The sequence below is a fragment of the Oncorhynchus tshawytscha genome, linkage group LG23 (assembly GCF_018296145.1).
Source record: "Oncorhynchus tshawytscha isolate Ot180627B linkage group LG23, Otsh_v2.0, whole genome shotgun sequence".
In the NCBI taxonomy this organism is placed as follows: Eukaryota; Metazoa; Chordata; class Actinopteri; order Salmoniformes; family Salmonidae; genus Oncorhynchus; species Oncorhynchus tshawytscha.
In genome coordinates, this window is record NC_056451.1 from 26324040 (window position 1) to 26340601 (window position 16562).

Consider the following 16562-nt stretch of genomic DNA (forward strand, 5'->3'; position numbering starts at 1 on the left):
TTCATGACTTTTGGTGAGCAGCACAATAAAACCTGGGTACGTAACCCCTTGTTGCATGAGGTAAAACATTTATTTGCTCAAGGTTAAGGTACCAAACCATCAAGCACTGGCATCCAACATTATAATAAGAGGTTAAATATCTGTACCTGGTAAGACTCTTATCACATGTATTACTTGCATGGAGGAAACGTTTACAGCTCACAGCAAATCTAATGTAAGTGTTGCTTCTGTACAAACAAAAAATAGAAAACATCACAGCCTGCCAACCCCAGTCTACTGACATCAGCTCAGATTGAATTTGAAAGCCCCTGGCCCTGACCAACCATCCTGAGAACTATGGTCACAAAGTCCAGAGTGGGAAAGTGCCTACCATGTGCCAGACAGAAACTTCCCTGTTATTTAAAAGTAAATGAATGTAGATGAGTGATTATTAATGCCATCCTCAAGATACAGTGATACACCTGAGATTTGGAAAGGTACATTCCAAGTAACATTACATTTAAATTATTCCTAGTATCCATCATTTTGGAAGGGAAGGTTTTGGCATCCAACCCCCACTGAGACTTTTTCCTGCAGTATTTCTATTGACCACTAGAGTGCGCCTCATCACTACATTGTCTGCGTGTTTCTATTTTTGGGATTATGGTTCTGGATGTTTTCGAATTATTTGTAGGAAAACAGTGCACGGGGATTTCCCTTGTGGCTCTCTGCAATCAGAAAATGTTTTTCGATTAATGACATGATTGCTTGTGTCATGTGCAAATACTTTTTTGTCAAATGTGATTTGTATGGCTGTTAATTGCGATGTTGTAAAAATACAATAAAATACAATAAAGTAATTCAATCATTTTTATTTGCATTAAACAGTTAAACAGTAATTTTTCTAAGGCACTAACTAGTAATGCTCATTTGGACACGATGTTTGTGGCTTTTTCCATAGAGATAGATAGAGGACTCTAGTGCCCAAATGTCCAATTTAGAATGGGCAGCGCCATTGAGCACTTTCACCATTTTGAAGTAGTCACTGGGTGGGACTTCCTATGGGTTAAGGTAGGATCACATAATTCCAACCAGGTCACCAGGAGGGATCAGCCAATGCATTATACTTGTGAACAAACATTACATAACTGCAGGTGGCAGTACATTGGCAAACTTTATACCTGTTCAAACAACGCACTCCAGGTGGCAGTATGCACCAAGAGGACAGGGTTCCGGTCTAGAAGAATGGTTTTGACTGCTCCCACAGTTTTGCTTCTGTACAGCAGTTTAATCTTAAGGACAGGATCCTTTTTTTCAATTTTCGCCTAAAATGACAGACCCAAATCTAACTGCCTGTAGCTCAGGATTTGAAGCAAGGATATGCATATTCTTGATACCATTTGAAAGGAAACACTGAAGTTTGTGGAAATTTGAAATTAATGTAGGACAACATAACGCATTTGATCTAGTAAAAGATAATACAAAGATATAAAACATGTGTTTTTTAGTTTTTTTTGTACCATCATATTTGAAATCCATCACTCACAACCGAAGATATTAACATTTTATATTCATCAAATGTCTGCTCTGTTTTTGGACGATGTGATGACGTGATCACTGCTTGCGCTGCTCCTTGTGCGGTTGCATCTCAGATATAGGTCCATGAAATTAATCAACATATGCGAAAGTGAGTAGATTATCTTGAAAACAACGGGCGGACATATTGGATGTAGTCTTCAGTTCTTATTATATCTCCGTGGTATGCACATATTCAGTTTGTTTACCAAATTATAGAAAATTGATTACTTCAAAATAGAGATGCCCTCAATTGCGCTGCCCCTGCTCTCACAAACGCCATAATACTGTAGTACATATACAATGATGTGATGTTTATCTAAATCTTTGGGCTTTTCCAGGCGCGCCATCTTTGCTGGCACCACGCATAGTTCCTGGCTTTCAGCGCGCACTAATCACTGATTGGATAGCCTGATGTGCGTTGAAGAGAAATTCAGCGAAGACAAAAACAACGCTCGCTCCAATTTACGGGGCGTGACAGTTGAACAACAACAATCAAGCTTCCGGTTTTTCCCATTCTTACTAGAGAGTTCACTAGCATGATCTTGTGAGCGTAAAATCGCACAATCAACAAGTTTATGTATAATAGATTTACGTGTACGCTAGGTACATTTTCTCATTTTGTTTGTCGTGGAATAAGAGCACCGAAAGAGCTATTACTGACTGATACACCGCTTTATTTGACCATTACACTGCGGGCAACTTCCAATACGGTAAAGACTGATCTAGTTAGTTAGCTAATAATTGAATGAAATTAAGCATTCTATTGGACTTCGAATGCACGTGTTTTTTTCTGGAGTATTACAGAGGAGATAGCTATTGTTTTGTTCCCTTGGAAAGTGTTTAATTCATTCCCTTTTCACTGTTTTGTTGAAAGTTCATATTCAACAATGTATTGAACAGCTGCAGTCAACATGTTTGTATTTTGTCTATCAACAGGGTTATTATGAGCGAAGGAGAGGTATTCCACGAGAAGCAGCGACTGGAGTTGTGCGCCATTCATGCTCTGAACAACGTTCTGCAAGAACAAGTGTTCACCAAGGAGACGGCAGATGACATCTGCAAGCGGTGAGGTCACTTAGGTCAGGCGATGTGTGTGTAATGTCAACTTTAGGAGGCGGTGTTTTGGCTAAACAGGGTTCTTTGTGTCAATGATAACACACAGACTATTCAATATGCAATCTCTGCATGTAAATCATCAAGTACTGCTATAAGCCTGTGATCCAAAGAGCACCCACCACACACTTTCTCCATGAGTTCCAAGAGCATGTGAATCTGTTTTTACCATTTTCCCCTTCCTCCCCAGGCTAGCTCCACAGTGTGTGGTGAACCCTCACCGCTCGATGCTGGGCACAGGCAACTATGACGTCAACGTCATCATGGCTGCCCTACAGAGTAGAGAGTTGGCTGCAGTATGGTGGGACAAACGCAGGTCAGTCTTCAATACCTCAGGGCCAGACAGATTTGGAAGAGATGATTGGCAATTAAATACACCTGTGTAATAAATTCAAATCCAACCAAGTACCGCTACAGGTCATGAAGAGCTAGTTTTATTGACCAAAGAAAATATTCTGATAAGGAAACTTCCCCACAGATTCTGTCTACTCCTACTGTTCATCACTGTTCCTCCCCTTCACCACCACAGTGACTCTGATTTTAAACCAAAATCTACTTCCCTTTTCCTATTTCTCCCTCAGAACAGTACAGAGTCTCTGTGTTGACAAGGTCCAGGGGTTCATCCTGAACGTTCCGTCACGTGTCTCTCTTGGAATTATGTCCCTCCCCGTCAAGCGGCGGCACTGGCTTGCAGTGCGCCAGGTTAATGGACACTACTACAACCTCGACTCCAAACTAAAGAGTCCTGTCTGCGTCGGGAACGAAGCAGATCTCCGGTGAGTGAAGGGAGGGACGACGACTATGCAGACATGTATTGTACAACTCCTAATCAAAGACACAGTATCTCCAACTTTACAGCTGTGATAAATAGTGATAAATGCAAAAATATGCAAATGCTAAACTTGTCATGCTAATTGTTTGCAAACATAAATGTCCCTCTGTAATTTTTATTTACATAGTTACCCTGTCAGGAACTCTTGAACGCAGCCCACAATTTGACTGTGGTAGACTACTAGTCAGTTTGATCTCATCCTGTTAGAGGAGTGGTCACATGGGGCTTACCACAGTGTCTGCTTGTTACAGTTTGTACTTTGCACTCTTGTAAACCAGTCTCTCTCACTCTCCCATTTGTACTCTCTCATTCACCACACTCCTCTTCTCTCTCTCTCTCAGTACATTTCTCAGTGAAGTTCTGTCTCCGGACGTGGCAGAGATGCTCCTGGTTGTGAGGAGGGACGTGGAGGAGTACGGAACCTGGCTGAACTCTGATGACATCAGGAAGTGATTCCTCTGGCCTGGGCATTCCTTCATTCATTCAGCATGGGACTCAAACTCCTGCTCTACTCTGGAAAAACAAATAACATTTTAGAAAACAAGAGGCGCTTAACAAAAAGTACATATTTCAGGAAATGCATTACCGGTTGCTGAGGAGTGTGGGCTCTCTTAGACACACGAAGTGCCAAAGATAATTTAAGATGACGAGGGATTTCTGTCCCAAATGACTTGTTTGTAACAGTTTACTGACTGTTTGGATTTCTACACTACAGCTGCATCTATATATTGTTCCTTCTCTCTCTTCCTTCTTCCTATGCACTGCCCTGTCGAGGTAGATCAGTTAGAACTAGTTTGTCTTTGTACCTCCTCAGTGCATAGAATAACAGAGGTGGCACTGGATGTCATGTTGACAACTGACTGTGTGAAAATAATGCTTCTATGTTTGTGTTCTGTCTGCGTTTACATCTAACTGCATATCCAAGTGAATGGGAGCACTGTCTTTCTGTTACACGCGCTCAAACTACACACTTAGAGGATATAAAGAAAATGTTATTTATATGTAACGATGTGTCTCGTCTTTCAGAGGTTCAGCAGCACAGTTCATTCACAGTTGAGTGACTTAAACAAGGCAACTTTATTAATTGTTATTTTATTTATATTAGACTCTGGAGTGAAAAAGGATGCCATTCAAAAGGAGCATTGATTATACCATACAAACGCAATTCAAGGGTTAACAAGGTCAGTAGGCAAGGAGGGTGTTCAATGAAATCTGACATCACATATTTACATAACATCCTATAGAGACCCCAGAAACCCACTGCTATATAGTTATTATTGCTATTTACGGTAGGGCTACTGCAGCACCAGTGGCAGAAGTTTTATTGCTATGTGCCTGCTGTCATTGCATGGGATTTGTAGTTCTAACGGTCTAGTGGTTGGATTGGAGTTGTAGTTCTCAATTCAGCCTACAAAGAGGTGGTACTATAGCCCTCTCTTGAATGTTCTTTTTAAGAGCAAAGTTTCATGAGGGGATGGGCAACTCCAGTCCTTGGGGACTTGGTGTCCCTTCTGCACCGGACTCCAATAATCGCCTAATCATGATCTTCAGTTTAGAATGCAATTAGTTTATTCACCACTCCGGCCCCAAGGACAGGACTTGCCCATCCCTGATTTAGATAATGTCATCAACAGTGAAATGTATAGTATCAGAAGGTAATACAAAGGAGATACAGAATTTTCACTTATAAAAAGTAAATCAAATAAAAATTGCACATTGAATACCAAGTGAGGAGACTGCATATTCATTCACTCAAAAATGTGTCTTGTTTCTATGTGTCAGTGTTTCTCTACAACAAGATATAGATATAAAAACGTGAAAATAAACTGGTGCTACATTTAAAAAATATAGAACTACAATGTTGTAACGTCAATACCATTTTGGCTCGCCTCGCAACTGTTGACACTGGACAGACAAGGGGGATTGTAAGGGGTGACTGACCGAGTGAACCTGGTTCAGACCTCTTCATAATCATGCTACCTACTGTATCTATTTGACATTAGCTTACTGTGAGGTTCTACAGCAGGCCATTCATCCTTGTTGGTACTGACGTTACGCACCTTTAATTTACATCTAAAGTTAGATTTTTGGGGATTAGTTATTTTTTCTTTTTTCTTGACCTGCATTCATAAGAAAACAGAAAAAAATTCTATACTTTTTTAAACATAAAAAAAAATTAGCGTGAATACAGGTTCCTTGAATGGGCGGAGTTGGGGTGTGTTTGACTACCCCCGTAACCAGTCAGCATGCTGGGAGAGTACTGTACTTTCGGAAACAGCGTTTTGATTCGATATGGGGGAGCCGCCATTGAAGATCCACAGAGGAGGGTGTGCAGAGAGAAGGGAGACAAGAAAACAACAAGAAATCTTCATTATTCAAATTTGTTTCAAAATCATCTCATGTAGGAAGATGAGCTCTCACATGGTCACATTATTCCCCTAACAACAGGGGTAGAGGAGGTAGAAGTTATCCACAACCACTGATCCAGGGTCTTTACCTCCAAATGGTTAAGGTTAGGAATGGGTGTCAGGTAATCTGATCCAAGATCAGAGGTGGATGGAGGCAACTTCTACCACAAGCACCAGGGACTGTTGTAAAAGTTAGGACTGGGATGGTAATGCTAGAAAGGACAAAGGTAGGGTAATGGTTAGGGTTAGGTCTCAGGTTTGTGGTCAGAAAGCACTGTATGTACGTCCTTTCTAGCATGTCCAAAGTCAGAGAGGTGACAACCGACGGAGTTAGTTGTTAGGGGCAGAAAGTGAGCTTTCCCATTCAAGCGATAGTACACATACTTTAGGTTATTTGAATAAACAAAAGAATACCAGTTTACAGCAGGTGCGTAGACAGAATTTAGTTGGTAGATGGGCCTGCAGAAATTTGGATGGGCCAACGCTACCCAGGCCCACCCTTGCCTACACTCCTGGCCTACAGGGCCCTGTGAGGTTGGAGGCACACCACCACCATCACCACCATCCCCACTACCATCACAACCATCATCACCACTACCATCACCACCATCCCCATCACCACCACTACCATCACCACCATCCCCACTACCACCACCATGACCACCATCACCACTACCATCACCAGTTAGTTAGATCCAGAATGTTTATTATCGACTAATGACAAACGTACAGGCAAATAACACCTTGAGTGACGGTTTACACGCCTAGTGATGACAAATGGCACAGATTAGGATGTCACGAATACAAAGGAACTCACAGAGGGGGGTGGGGACTGCCTGTCAGTCAGGGGTAGGCTCTCATAGCCAGGGTTGCCATTGGAGGAAACGTTTGGAGTCCTGAAAAGAGACAGAAAGAGAGAGAAAAACGAAAGGAAAAGCAGGAAGGCAGAAGAGGAGGAAGAGGAGAAGGAGTGGAGAATGAGTGAGAGAGAGGTGTAAAAGGGACGACACATTGAGAAAAACAAAAAGAGGGAGGTGAACCAAAGGAGGGAACCGAGGTGGGGTAAGAAGAGAAAGGGAGGAAGAGCGATTAGCGAAATGGTGATGTAGAAACGGACCTCCTTATAACTGGTGGCATTAGTGTTATTAGGGCACTTCATCTACGTAGGCAGGGGGATAGCTGGAGGTTTCAGATATTATACACACAGTCCACTCCTGAGAAGTCCACTTTGGGAAATGCAAACTCATGTACAATGATGAAGTGCACATTTGTGTACAACGTGTACATGCATGGCAACTTAAAACTTCAGACTTCACCAGTCCCAATTCAAAATACATTCATTTTGAATTGCTCTGGATATCCACATGCTCCACTTTAGTGTGTGCTTTCCAGACGGCCCCAAACCAGAGCATTTATCAGGAGTCCACTGCATTCTTATTGTTTATTGGGTACCTGGAATCTGAGTTACTTTACTCTGGGCAGTTTGGTCATGATACTGTTACTATTAGATCTAGACTAGGGCCACTGACGATCACAGTGTTTACAGCGCCTGAATACACCAACTGGACTTGGCATTTAGTTATGTTCCACATGCTAAGACATAAGGTAGGAAAGTACACTTCTTAGGGCATTAACTGGACTGGCAAAGTATAGAAAGAGAGTGAGAGAGAGGAAGTGACAGTGAGAGGGAGTGAAAGAGAGGAAGTGATAGTGAGAGACAGTGAAAGAGAGGAAGTGACAGTGAGAGAGAGTGACAGTGAAAGAGAGGAAGTGACAGTGAGAGAGAGTGAAAGAGAGGAAGTGACAGTGAGAGAGAGTGAAAGAGAGGAAGTGACAGTGCGAGAGAGTGAAAGAGAGGAATTGACAGTGAAAGACAGTGAAAGAGAGGAAGAGACAGTGAAAGAGAGGAAGAGACAGTGAAAGAGAGGAAGAGACAGTGAAAGAGGAAGAGAGTGAAAGAGAGGAAGAGACAGTGAAAGAGAGGAAGAGACAGTGAATGAGAAGAAGAGACATCGAAAGAGGAAGACAGCGAAAGAGAGGAAGAGACAGCGAAAGAGAGGAAGAGACAGCGAAAGAGAGGAAGAGACAGCGAAAGAGGAAGAGACAGCGAAAGAGGAAGAGACAGCGAAAGAGGGGAAGAGACAGCGAAAGAGGGGAAGAGACAGCGAAAGAGGGGAAGAGACAGCGAAAGAGGAAGAGACAGCGAAAGAGGAAGAGACAGCGAAAAGGGGAAGAGACAGCGAAAGAGGGGAAGAGACAGCGAAAGAGGGGAAGAGACAGCGAAAGGGAAGAGGAAGAGACAGCGAAAGAGGAAGAGACAGCGAAAGAGGAAGAGACAGCGAAAGAGAGGGAGACAGCGAAAGAGAGGAAGAGACAGCGAAAGAGAGGAAGAGACAGCGAAAGAGAGGAAGAGACAGCGAAAGAGGGGAAGAGACAGCGAAAGAGGGGAAGAGACAGCGAAAGAGGGGAAGAGACAGCGAAAGAGGAAGAGACAGCGAAAGAGAGGAAGAGACAGCGAAAGAGAGGAAGAGACAGCGAAAGAGAGGAAGAGACAGCGAAAGAGAGGAAGAGACAGCGAAAGAGAGGAAGAGACAGCGAAAGAGGAAGAGACAGCGAAAGAGGAAGAGACAGCGAAAGAGGAAGAGACAGCGAAAGAGAGGAAGTGACAGTGAGAGACAGTGAAAGAGAGGAAGAGACAGTGAAAGAGAGGAAGAGACAGTGAAAGAGAGGAAGTGACAGTGAGAGAGTGAAAGAGAGGAAGTGACAGTGAGAGAGAGTGAAAGAGAGGAATTGACAGTGAAAGACATTGAAAGAGAGGAAGAGACAGTGAAAGAGAGGAAGTGACAGTGAAAGAGAGGAAGTGACAGTGAAAGAGAGGAAGTGACAGTGAAAGAGAGGAAGTGACAGTGAAAGAGAGGAAGTGACAGTGAAAGAGAGGAAGTGACAGTGAAAGAGAGGAAGTGACAGTGAAAGAGAGGAAGTGACAGTGAAAGAGAGGAAGTGACAGTGAGAGGGAGGAAGTGACAGTGAAAGAGAGGAAGTGACAGTGAGAGGGAGTAAAAGAGAGGAAGTGACAGTGAGAGGGAGTGAAAGACAGAGAGAGAGTGAGAGAGTGATAAAGAAATAAAGGACAGAGACAGAAAGAGAGAGAGGTGAGAGTAATTTGAGAGACTTGATAACGTGAGACTTGGACACCACAGTGTGGATGGTGGGTGGGAGTGATGGGGTTTACCTAGGTCAACCTGATTCTCATATCTCCGCAGTATTAAGGCCTGTGTCTCAAATGACACCCTATTCCCCATATAGTGCACTACTTTGGGCCAAGTGTCCGAAAGTAGTGCACTATATGGGGAATAGGGTGTCATTTGAAACACACTCAAGATCTGTGAGTGATCGATCGGACCGGTCTGTGTCCGTCTTGGAAGGCGCGACAGACCGATAGACAGACACACAGAAAGACAGACTTCTGGAGTTGTGTCTGTTTCTCTGCCTACCCTGCAGTCCACAGTAGACCTGTCTGTGTGTCTGTTTCTCTGCCTACCCTGCAGTCCACAGTAGATCTGTCTGTGTGTCTGTTTCTCTGCCTACCCTGCAGTCCACAGTAGCCCTATCTGTGTGTCTGTTTCTCTGCCTACCCTGCAGTCCACAGTAGACCTGTCTGTGTGTCTGTTTCTCTGCCTACCCTGCAGTACACAGTAGATCTGTCTGTGTGTCTGTTTCTCTGCATACCCTGCAGTCCACAGTAGATCTGTCTGTGTGTCTGTTTCTCTGCCTACCCTGCAGTCCACAGTAGACCTGTCTGTATGTCTGTTTCTCTGCCTACCCTGCAGTCCAGAGTAGATCTGTCTGTGTGTCTGTTTCTCTATCTATCTGTGTGTCTGTTTCTCAGTCTACCCTGCAGTCCTCAGCAGATCTGTCTGTGGGTCTGTTTCTCTGCCTACCCTGCAGTCCACAATAGACCTGTCTGTGTGTCTGTTTCTCTGCCTACCCTGCAGTCCACAGTAGACCTGTCTGTATGTCTGTTTCTCTGCCTACCCTGCAGTCCAGAGTAGATCTGTCTGTGTGTCTGTTTCTCTATCTGTGTGTCTGTTTCTCAGCCTACCCTGCAGTCCTCAGCAGATCTGTCTGTGGGTCTGTTTCTCTGCCTACCCTGCAGTCCACAGCAGATCTGTCTGTGGGTCTGTTTCTCTGCCTACCCTGCAGTCCACAGCAGATCTGTCTGTGGGTCTGTTTCTCTGCCTACCCTGCAGTCCACAGCAGACCTATGTGTGTGTCTGTCTGCGTTGCGTGTGTTTGCTTCCCCTGACAAAGTGATCCGTATGTGTCTATATGGAGGCAGAGTGGTTCTGACTACTCCATCACTGTACATGTATGGGTGGGTGTGAGGTAGAACTATATCCAATGTATTCATAATGTCAAATGTTTGCCATGTGTTCATGTATGCTAACATTACAGGGTGTGGTGAAGTAAATATGTGTGTCTTTTCAAGCTGTGCATCTAAAACCTCTGTATCTCTGTTTTGTACCTATCCTTCACTTATGCTCGTTAACATAACAGACTTAGTCAGTAGGTCTGTGTGTGTTCATGCATGCTCCACTACTCTATACTGGGCCTATATGAGTGTCCTGATCTTGTTGGCTTCAGGTGGGAGCTTCGAGTTGAAGTTACACCAAGGCACAGATCTAAGATCAACTTACCCTCCCCAAGTCTTCATCCTCAGCCACTATAGTAAAAAAAAAACTGACCTTAGATCAGTGACTGGGGGCAACGTCATCTTATTCCCTGGGGGTCTCTCTGAGGCAACTCTGTCTGTCTGTCTGTGTGTCTGTGTGTCTGTGTTACTCACGGGAGGGGTGGCGCGCTAGAAAATGGAGGAGTCCACCCGGCCCCCTGGTAATTATAGAAGGGGGGCAAGGCCCCTCGCTGAGACCCCACGGCCGGCTGTCTACGTGCCTGATGGGAAGTGAAGGGGTCCTCGCTCTCGCTGTCCGAATCTTCATACTCCTCGGAATCACTGTCACCCGTCGGAGAGAGAGGAGAGGAGAACTCATGAGAACAACAATTAGGGTTTTTAGTAACACTTTGTATGAACCTTTAAATCCTATGGAACAGATACGGAACACACTGTACATGTGTGGAAGCCAGCCACAACATCTGTGTACTTTTACCCTACTGTACAAGAAAACAACAAAAAATGTGATCCCCTGCTGAATTTGTACGTTTGCCCACTGACAAAGAAATCTGAGGGAAATAAGTATTTGACCCCCTCTCAATCAGAAAGATTTCTGGCTCCAATGTGTCTTTTATACAGGTAACGAGCTGAGATTAGGAGCACACACTTAAAGGGAGTGCTCCTAATCTCAGTTTGTTACCTGTATAAAAGACCTGTCCACAGAAGCAATCAATCAGATTCCAAACTCTCCACCATGGCCAAGAGCAAAGAGCTCTCCAAGGATGTCAGGGACAAGATTGTAGACCTACACAAGGCTGGAATGGGCTACAAGACCATCGCCAAGCAGCTTGGTGAGAAGGTGACAACAGTTGGTGCGATTATTTGCAAATGGAAGAAACACAAAATAACTGTCAATCTCCCTCGGCCTGGGGCTCCATGCATGATCTCACCTCATGGAGTTGCAATGATCATGAGAACGGTGAGGAATCAGCCCAGAACTACACGGGGGGATCTTGTCAATGATCTCAAGGCAGCTGGGACCATACTCACCAGGAAAACAATTGGTAACACACTACGCCGTGAAGGACTGAAATCCTGCAGCGCCCGCAAGGTCCCCCTGCTCAAGAAAGCACATATACATGCCCGTCTGAAGTTTACCAATGAACATCTGAATGATTCAGAGGACAACTGGGTGAAAGTGTTGTGGTCAGATGAGACCAAAATGGAGCTCTTTGGCATCAACTCAACTCACCGTGTTTGGAGGAGGAGGAATGCTGCCTATGACCCCAAGAACACCATCCCCACCGTCAAACATGGAGGTGGAAACATTATGCTTTGGGGGTGTTTTACTGCTAAGGGGACAGGACAACTTCACCGCATCAAAGGGACGATGGACGGGGCCATGTACCATCAAATCTTGGGTGAGAACCTCCTTCCCTCAGCCAGGGCATTGAAAATGGGTCGTGGATAGGTATTCCAGCATGACAATGACCCAAAACACACAGCCAAGGCAACAAAGGAGTGGCTCAAAAAGAAGCACATTAAGGTCCAGGAGTGGCCTAGCCAGTCTCCAGACCTTAATCCCATAGGAAATCTGTGGAGGGAGCTGAAGGTTCGAGTTGCCAAACGTCAGCCTCGAAACCTTAATGACTTGGAGAAGATCTGCAAACAGGAGTGGGACAAAATCCCTCCTGAGATGTGTGCAAACCTGGTGGCCAACTACAAGAAACGTCTGACCTCTGTGATTGCCAACAAGGGTTTTGCCACCAAGTAAAGTCATGTTTTGCAGAGGGGTCAAATACTTATTTCCCTCATTAAAATGCAAATCAATTTATAACATTCTTGACATGCGTTTTTGAGGATTTTTTTGTTGTTATTCTGTCTCTCACTGTTCAAATAAACCTACCATTACAATTATAGACTGATCATTTCTTTGTCAGTGGGCGATCATACAAAATCAGCAGGGGATCAAATACTTTTTTCCCTCACTGTATATATGTTTTTATCTGTTCAATTAATGGGTTTGTGATGGTGCATTCAGCAATGTCCTCTGGAATACAGACCTCCTGTTAATTTTACATCGATATTCGCAAATAGAAAAAAAGAATCCCCTTGTTGATCCCTGAATCTGTTTTTCCCTTCATGTTTCTGGCTGTGACACAGTTGGAAGCTGTTTACTACAGACAGACACACAGACAGAAGCTCTGACAGACCTGGAGGTACAGTAGTGAATTACATATCCATCCAGTACGTCAACCCACACCTAGAGATGCACCTCTATATAGTACAACCTTACCTTACTGCTGAGCATGTTCAGAGGAAATGTTAAACTATGATGTACAAAATTTAAGCAACAACATTATGACATCAATAACATATCTCTATCTCTCGCTCATACAGACACACACCTGGGGAAGCTTCTCCAGGCGCCGGGCAGGGAACAGAGGATGGCAGTGAAGGCCAGAGCCGAAAGGAAAGAGTAGAGAGAGAGGTAGAGCAATCCCTCCATCCCGTCAGAGCACAGGCCTTTCAAAGAGTCAATATAATCCTAAGAAACAGAGACAGAAAGAGCAAAAAGACTTGAGAAAACAGCAAGAACACACCAGAGACCATTACACCCCATGTTAAACACCAGGCCTACCTTGTTGAGACCTCGACAGTGGAGTAGCGCCACCAGCTGGTGAAAGTTGCCCTCTGTGGCATTGAGAATCTGCTGAACCTCCCTGAGTGACTTCTACAACGACAAGAGGTAAGGATAATATCACACTCAGTTTCATAAACATTACACTGTGCTTTATATATTTGGCAGCCATTTTATGTCATGGGTTGCACCCTGGCCCAGTGTGATGTACCTCTGCCTTGGGGACCTGTGGGAGAGCATTCCGGTCCAGGCTGGATAGGTGTGTGTGGATGCTGGAAAGGGCCCTCTGTGACTGGGTCAGCAGCTGCAGACAACAGGTCATTGAAAATATTGCTTAGCTAAGCATCATCATCATGCTAACACTGTATAATCTATAAACATCCTGATCAGTACCTATCAGATAATACAAGTTTACTTACTGTCCTATATCAGTGCCACCAGGGTTGGAATTACAGAGCTGCCCAGAAATAATACAAACCTCCATATATTTGCATTGGTCCAGCCCACTAATTTCAGGGCACTCAGAAGAGTCCATGTGCTATTGAAACCCTGATCCCCTAACACCACTACGTGAGACACAGCATCTACAGAGACCAGTTACTACCTGCTGGAAAGGGCTGTTCATACGTCTGCTGCAGGTCAGGTAATAATCCAACACGTCTGGATAGGACAGAGGACAGCAGCAGACCATCAATCAGCAATGAATAAAGTGTGTCAGGGCATTTCAGCATCAAAATGAATGGCTATATGAATGAAATGATCAGAGACTCTTTGTTAGTGTGCAGCGATGCACTACTGTACCTGAGCTGGTCCCAGAGTTGAAGTGGGTGGAGTTGAGCACAAAGCTGTTAGGATCTGTACAGAAGTCACTGACAGACTGGAGATGCAGAGAGAGGTAGAGGGGGAAGAGAGGTAGAGAGGGATATAGAAAGAAAGACAGAAAGAGAGAGAGGTAGAGAGGTGAAGGGGGAGAGAAATTGAGGGAGAGATCACAAGGGAAAAGTTAACAGAGAAACACTGACTGAATGACACGTCTCTCCTCAGATATCTGACTGCAGCACTTGGCCCACTGCACATTCTATTGATTTACTGAGTGAATCACATGCTGCATAGATCTACTGTTCCTATCCATGCTGCATATATCTACTGAATGTGATTCATAGAAAATGTGATTTTCTGGATTTTTTTCTCATTTTGTCTGTCATAGTTGAAGTGTACCTACGATGAAAATTACAGGCCTCTCTCATCTTTTTAAGTGGGAGAACTTGCACAATTGGTGGCTGACTAAATACTTTTTTGCCCCACTGTACCTACTGTTCATATCCATGCTGCATAGATCTACTGTCCCTCTCCATAATGCAAATACCTACTGTTCCTATCCATGCTGCATATACCTACTGTTCCTATCCATACTGTATAGATCTACTGTCCCTCTCCATACTGTAGAGATCTACTGTCCCTCTCCATACTGTAGAGATCTACTGTCCCTCTCCATAATGCAAATACCTACTGTTCCTATCCATGCTGCATAGATCTACTGTCCCTCTCCATAATGCAAATACCTACTGTTCCTATCCATACTGTATAGATCTACTGTCCCTCTCCATAATGCAAATACCTACTGTCCCTCTCCATGCTGCATAGACCTACTGTACCTCTCCATGCTGCATAGACCTACTGTACCTCTCCATACTGTATATACCTACTGTTCCTATCCATGCTGCATATACCTACTGTTGCTATCCATGCTGCATAGACCTACTGTACCTCTCCATACTGTATATTCCTACTGTACCTCTCCATAATGCAAATACCTACTGTCCCTCTCCATGCTGCATAGACCTACTGTACCTCTCCATACTGTATATACCTACTGTTCCTATCCATGCTGCATATACCTACTGTTCCTATCCATACTGTATATACCTACTGTTCCTATCCATACTGTATATACCTACTGTTCCTATCCATGCTGCATAGACCTACTGTACCTATCCATGCTGCATAGACCTACTGTACCTCTCCATACTGTATATACCTACTGTTGCTATCCATGCTGCATATACCTACTGTTCCTATCCATACTGTATAGACCTACTGTACCTCTCCATGCTGCATATACCTACTGTACCTCTCCATGTTGTATAGACCTACTGTCCCTCTCCATGTTGTATAGACCTACTGTCCCTCTCCATACTGTATAGACCTACTGTACCTCTCCAAACTGTATAGACCTACTGTCCCTCTCCATACTGTATAGACCTACTGTACCTCTCCATGCTGCATATACCTACTGTACCTATCCATGTTGTATAGACCTACTGTACCTCTCCATGCTGCATAGACCTACTGTACCTCTCCAAACTGTATATACCTACTGTTGCTATCCATGCTGCATATACCTACTCTTCCTATCCATACTGTATAGACCTACTGTACCTCTCCATACTGTATATACCTACTGTACCTCTCCATGCTGCATAGACCTACTGTACCTCTCCATGCTGCATAGACCTACTGTACCTCTCCATGCTGCATAGACCTACTGTACCTCTCCATGCTGTATAGATCTACTGTCCCTCTCCATGCTGCATAGACCTACTGTACCTCTCCATGCTGCATAGACCTACTGTACCTCTCCATGCTGTATAGACCTACTGTACCTCTCCATGTTGTATAGATCTACTGTCCCTCTCCATGCTGCATAGACCTACTGTACCTCTCCATGCTGCATAGACCTACTGTACCTCTCCATGCTGCATAGACCTACTGTACCTCTCCATGCTGCATAGACCTACTGTACCTCTCCATGCTGCATATACCTACTGTCCCTCTCCATGCTGTATAGACCTACTGTACCTCTCCATGCTGCATAGACCTACTGTACCTCTCCATGCTGCATAGACCTACTGTCCCTCTCCATACCTATAGACCTATGTACCTCTCCATGCTGCATAGACCTACTGTACCTCTCCATGCTGCATAGACCTACTGTACCTCTCCATGCTGTATAGACCTACTGTACCTCTCCATGCTGCATAGACCTACTGTACCTCTCCATGCTGCATAGATCTACTGTCCCTCTCCATACTGTATAGATCTACTGTCCCTCTCCATACTGTAAAGATCTACTGTCCCTCTCCATACTGTAAAGATCTACTGTCCCTCTCCATACTGTATAGATCTACTGTCCCTCTCCATACTGTAAAGATCTACTGTCCCTCTCCATGTTGTATAGACCTACTGTCTCCTCTCCATACTGTCCCTCTCCATGCTGTATAGACCTACTGTCCCTCTCCAAACTGTATAGACCTACTGTCCCTCTCCATACTGTATATG

General features: G+C 44.3%; 2 protein-coding genes across 5 annotated transcripts in view; one reads left to right on the plus strand and one right to left on the minus strand.

The window, feature by feature from the left end:
* The first annotated feature begins 2023 nt into the window (after nt 1–2023).
* Nucleotides 2024–4508, plus strand: josd2 (Josephin domain containing 2). The gene is made up of 5 exons (XM_024403208.2): nt 2024–2267; nt 2494–2622; nt 2861–2986; nt 3252–3446; nt 3844–4508. Exons 2-5 carry the CDS (start codon nt 2501–2503, stop codon nt 3953–3955), a joined length of 555 nt encoding a protein of 184 aa, XP_024258976.1. The 5' UTR covers nt 2024–2267; nt 2494–2500; the 3' UTR covers nt 3956–4508.
* Nucleotides 4509–4578: 70 nt separating this feature from the next.
* The window catches only part of LOC112234887 (protein tweety homolog 1), a 33950-nt gene continuing 21966 nt past the window's right edge, over nt 4579–16562 (minus strand). Inside the window, exons 8-15 of one of the 4 annotated variants that reach the window (XM_042305037.1) lie at nt 14025–14100; nt 13828–13883; nt 13435–13527; nt 13224–13316; nt 12991–13130; nt 10757–10924; nt 6728–6806; nt 4579–5762 (exon numbers count right to left, since the gene is read on the minus strand). In XM_042305037.1, the coding sequence (XP_042160971.1) occupies nt 5679–5762; nt 6728–6806; nt 10757–10924; nt 12991–13130; nt 13224–13316; nt 13435–13527; nt 13828–13883; nt 14025–14100 (789 nt within the window). In that variant the 3' untranslated portion in view covers nt 4579–5678. Of the gene's footprint in view, nt 5768–6727; nt 6807–10756; nt 10925–12990; nt 13131–13223; nt 13317–13434; nt 13528–13827; nt 13884–14024; nt 14101–16562 lie in introns of all 4 variants that reach the window. The other 3 variants (XM_042305039.1, XM_042305040.1, XM_042305038.1) reach the window with 3 other exon arrangements.